Source organism: Bison bison, unplaced genomic scaffold (assembly GCF_000754665.1).
Source record: "Bison bison bison isolate TAMUID 2011002044 unplaced genomic scaffold, Bison_UMD1.0 scf7180017864525, whole genome shotgun sequence".
NCBI classification, from domain to species: Eukaryota; Metazoa; Chordata; class Mammalia; order Artiodactyla; family Bovidae; genus Bison; species Bison bison.
In genome coordinates this window covers 2,367,428-2,373,084 of record NW_011495076.1, presented here as the reverse complement: position 1 = coordinate 2,373,084, position 5,657 = coordinate 2,367,428, and the positions used below count along the sequence as shown (strand labels likewise).

General features: G+C 36.8%; 1 protein-coding gene across 1 annotated transcript in view; it reads right to left on the bottom strand.

The window, feature by feature from the left end:
- The window catches only part of SEPT7 (septin 7), a 99,479-nt gene that overhangs the window by 51,809 nt on the left and 42,013 nt on the right, over positions 1-5,657 (bottom strand). Inside the window, exon 2 of the mRNA XM_010831148.1 lies at positions 5,449-5,556. Within this exon, the coding sequence (XP_010829450.1) occupies positions 5,449-5,556 (108 nt within the window). The remainder of the gene's footprint in view (positions 1-5,448; positions 5,557-5,657) is intronic.

Genomic DNA, 5,657 nt, shown 5'->3' with positions numbered 1-5,657 from the left:
CTTATTTAACTTCTATGCAGAGTACATCATGAGAAACGCTGGACTGGAAGAAGCACAAGCTGGAATCAAGATTGCTGGGAGAAATATCAATAACCTCAGATATGCAGATGACACCACCCTTATGGCAAAAAGTGAAGAGGAACTAAAAAGCCTCTTGATAAAAGTGAAAGTGGAGAGTGAAAAAGTTGGCTTAAAGCTCAACATTCAGAAAATGAAGATCATGGCATTCGGTCCCATCACTTCATGGGAAATAGATGGGGAAACAGTGGAAACAGTGTCAGCCTTTATTTTTGGGGGCTCCAAAATCAGTGCAGATGGTGACTGCAGCCATGAAATTAAAAGACACTTACTCCTTGGAAGGAAAGTTATGACCAACCTGGATAGCATATTCAAAAGCAGAGACAATAAATACTTTGCCAACAAAGGTCCCTCTAGTAAAGGCTATGGTTTTTCCAGTGGTCATGTATGGATGTGAGAGTTGGACTGTGAAGAAGGCTGAGCGCCGAAGAATTGATGCTTTTGAACTGTGGTGTTGGAGAAGACTCTTGAGAGTCTCTTGGACTGCAAGGAGATCCAATTAGTCCATTCTGAAGGAGATCAGCCCTGGGATTTCTTTGGAAGGAATGATGCTAAAGCTGAAACTCCAGTACTTTGGCCACCTGATGCGAAGAGTTGACTCACTGGAAAAGACTCTGATGCTGGGAGGGATTGGGGGCAGGAGGAGAAGGGGATGACAGAGGATGAGATGGCTGGATGGCATCACTGACTCGATGGACGTGAGTCTGGGTGAACTCTGGGAGTTGGTGATGGACAGGGAGGCCTGGTGTGCTGCAATTCATGGGGTCGCAAAGAGTCGGACACGACTGAGCAACTGAACTGAACTGAAACTTTACTAATAAGTCATACACAAAATATACATTATAATAAACTCTGAATCCCCAAAATGGCTAAACCACCATGTTCTAATTCTAAGCTCCTTCTGCCAACAAAAAGGCCAGTGCTACTAAAGACATTTGATATAGGTCAACTAAATTATGATCAAAAAAAAAAAACCCCTCTGCTATAAAAATTTTGCAAAGCCAAAGCTTAGTCTTATAAAAACGATTAATCTGAATTTTATCTTCAAAAAATCCAAAGTAACAGATTTAATGCCAGTTGCTTTTCAAAATATTTTCTGGTCAGATAAAGCAATCTATGTTAGTTCTACCTCTTTGAAAGATTCTAGTAAAATCAGGAATTTACAATTAACATTTTATTCTCAGAGCATGCTTTTTTTTTTAAGTGAAATCGCTCAGTCATGTCCGACTCTTTGCGACCCCATGGATTGCAACATTCCAGGCTCCTTCATCCATGGGATTTTCCAGGCAAGAATACTGGAGTGGGTTGCCATTTCCATCTCAGAGCATAGGCAAGTCTAATTAAGAAGCACACAAAGAATTGTCAAGTTCCAAGCCCAAACAGGTTTGACGCTTTGTTCCATTAAAGACCTAACTGTCTTCATTATTTAATATTGCTGACACTGGGTTTTAAACTAAATTTTCAAATAAAGATTCAAAATCAAGAATTCCAATCTCTTCATCCTGGAGGCAATCAAGGTCTTTAAAATCTACGCTAGCCTACACTTCCAGCCGTATTTCCAACTATTACAAAGTGAACTCTTCAGCGTAGGATCCTAAAATCAATGTATAATGCCAATTAATCTTAAAACTCCCTCTGCTCCTCCATATCATCCATAAAGCACAATTACATATAACCTGACAACTTGTTTTCTTCCTGCACTGAAACAGATACCTTTTTCTTGAGCACTTAAGAAGTAACTAGTTTATATTAAGGCACCTAGACTAACTGAGCAAGGTGAGCGGCATACACTATGAAAGTATGTGGAAGGAAATGACTAGGGGAATAGAAACTTCACCTCTCCCACTTCATGCTGACCCTAGGACAGAAACTACTCATTTCAGTAGAATGGCAGAAAAAACTGCTTGTACTATTTAAGTTATCTACAATTCTCATTCCTTTTTCTGTCTGTCCCTCGTCTCTTTAATTTTTTTAGGGAAAACAGAATATCTACTTGAAATCATGCAAGTTCAAATCATAATGGATGCACTATATCCAGTATTTCCAAATGAGCCTCTGCATCTTGCCTAGAAAATCCCATGGACAGAGGAGCCTGGTGGGCTGCTGTCCATGGGGTTACACATAGTCGGACACAACTGAAGCGACTTAGCATGCATGCATTGGAGGAGGAAATGGCAACCCACTCCAGTGTTCTTGCCTGGAGAATCCCAGGGACAGAGGAGCCTGGTGGGCTGCTATCTACGGGGTCGCACACAGTCGGACACGACTGAAGCGACTTAGCAGCAGCAGCAGCATAGTGCTTAAGAACACACCAGACAGAGAGAGACTGGGTTTGGTTCTGGCATCTGACAGCAGTGTGGCCATGGGCAAGTAACTAATATCTCCATGCCTCAGTTTTTGCATCTTTAAAATGCAGAAAACAATAATACTCATATCATAAGGTTACTGTTAAGGACTGTATGAGTTACAGAAATAAAGTGTCAATACTTTATGTACTTGAAATATTGCCTGACGCATAGGTGCTGATTTTTGTTGGCTATTGTTTTTCCAACTGGACTGCCCACTCAATGTCTATCCCAATTATATTCTTCAAAAATCTGCCCTAATACCTCTTCCTCAAATAAGGTAGTAATAATGTCCAACCAGGGATAAGCTCTCCTATACCTTTAAACATCTGTTCTTAATTTCTATATGACTCTACTAACTTGTATTTACTTCCTGAAAACGTTATCTTTTTATGTATATTTTATATCATTATGTAAAGTATAAGATCCTTTAGGCAAGAAAATACAGGAATACCAATATGCCTCTTTTATACAAAAAAAGTCCCTCAGGTAAATAATAAATATTGCTTATGAAGCAAGGTTACTGGATAAAGGTTTCCCAACAAAGGGTGAAGAGATTAAGAAATCAACTGTTAAATATAGATTCTCAGTTTGTATCAATGTATAAATCTCAAACCAAAAACTGTTTTAAGAGTCGAAGTTGCTCTGAGCATAAATCACAAAAATGAGGACTCAGTTTATAAGGAATAGCTTGTAGTCTCTATTGTAAGTCAAGAATGTTACAGCAAGTGCTCGCTTCGGCAGCACATATACTAAAATTAGAACGATACAGAGAAGATTAGCATGGCCCCTGCACAAAGATGACACGCAAATTCGTGAAGCGTTCCATATTTTTTGTGATGGATTCATTTTGATATTTGGCAAAACTAATACAATTATGTAAAGTTTAAAAATAAAATAAAATTAAAAAAAATAAAATATTCCAGACATGGGTAAAAAAAAAAAAAAAAAGAATGTTACAGCAAGGTTAGCTTTAGCTTTCTATAATATACACACAGTGCTGTCAGATATGGCCTGCAGTCTGAAAAACAATGTATAAAATACTTAAAAGGTGACTTTTATGTGTCACACACTGCAACTATGTAGATGAAAAGATTCAGACCTTGTACTCTAGTCTACACAAAGACAGCTAATTAAACAGTAATGTTCAAGATATGGGCAGGAGGACAGAATAATAATATTGATACCCATTCTCTTTTATTCTCATTTTAAGTCTTATCAAAGAGAAAAAACAAGCTATACTTGACAAAAGGTCTAACCAAAAAAACTAGTAAGAATCAGCATCGTGTTCCCATGGTGGTTAACACTGATTGAATATATCTATGAGGGCATGTATTAGTTAAGGGGAAAAAATAAAACACTAACAATACATAGCTGCAACGTGTACAACGGCTGATTTAATTAAATAAAATGTACATGTTAAATATAAAATGTTCAAGTGTTACATGTGGCAACAACAACAAAAACACTAGTAAGTTACATTCAGAGATTCCATATTTCCTTTAACAGTCAAGATCAGCTGATTATTATATATCTTTCACCTGGAAAAATGCCACAGCAATTCAAACCAAATATCTGGTCTTGACTCCCAGACATTACTAAGCAGACACTCAAAAAGTCACTCTTTAAGTTTTAATAATAAAAATTTTTGAAAACTGTTATGGTTCTCCTAATGGACCTAGAAGGTTTTTTTACAAATTAAAAAATGATCTTTTATTTGTCTACAGTTTGTCATTTAAGATCACTAACCTTACACAGTAAATGTAAATATAAGATGCAGCATTTCTTCAAGTATAACATCTGTGTTACCAACCTAGGAAGAGGTGTGTCCTGCATATTTTATTCACCTATCTAGACCCACACCTCTGCTCTACAGCAGCAATTTGCAAGCCAGGTATACCATACTTTTTATTCAACCAGAGGCAGACAAGTATCAAGTTTGCAGATTTTGTACCACGTTTTAACTATGAATTATTACAATGCAGATACTTCCAAACAGCCACAAACTGACCCTCAGGCAAAATATTCTGGTCAGTTGATAAAAATATTCTTCCCTTCAGTGAAGGAGTATTTCATACCTAATTCAATAATAACACCAAAATAAAATACCAGGTGTGGAATATAATTAGCAAAATTTAATGCACAATATATAAAGATCCAGCATCAACTCAATTTTGTCAAGGATAGTTAATCCAATAATTCTGCCTTCCATCTTCTTAAATAGAGAAATACAATACATTGCATCAAACTGAGAAGCCAGGTTATAAAGTCAGACTATATGAAATGAAAATATTATAAAGACATTTAAGATTAAGACTGTCATTTAAGAAAACTAATCTTACACATGGTAAAGTGTCTTTTCATATATGATGATGTTACTAAACTACAGTTAAAACAACCCTGACAATCTCTTAAAATCAAATCAGGCAGGGAAAGGTGTTCACAGGATGAAACACACCCAAGAGAAAAGTAAGAGTGAACCAAAGAAGGAGAGTCATATTTCACTTATTCCAGGGCTTACACTCAATGAATGAACTCCCAGGGTAATCACTGCATGATTATGATCCTCTACCCCATCCTCCTTTTTCAGATTTAGAGAACATATGTTTAAGTTAAACACTTGGATGATATGGCTTCAGTGCACTACATGAGCCAAAGAATAAAACTATCCTGGAGTAATAAGTAACCACCAGATGCTATTTCCTTTTGTAGCATCAACTGAAGAGAACTTCTCCAGTTTTCTGTTCCACTACCCACCTCCCACTGCTTTTCAACTTCTACTTCCCTTTCCCGCAGTTTTCAAAACTGCGCCACCTACAAAAAAACAGGCAAGAAAATACTTAAATCCCACTATGCTACTAAGTTAAATTTTAAAGTGTATCTGCATAACAAAAAACATACAACATTGATTGCTGCAGTTATTTGGGCTATTGTTTTCTTAAAACATTCTGAGTTCATTAAATAGTTATTAATAGTTCATTAATAGTTCATCAAAATTCAACTTTAGTGAGAAATCATATCTTACCGACAACCATAAGTGTGAATTCAAAACCTCTCTTCACTGATTTTCTGTATACTTGATTTGGGAGATTTGCAAATCCCACATAGCCTTCAAGGTTCTTCTGTTGAGCTACCATGGTGCTGCTGTTGACTTTTGGTGTCTTTAGAGTTCCATTTTACCTATATGGTTTCCAGTGGCTCATTCTTCTGGATGTCTACATATCCCATTCACTT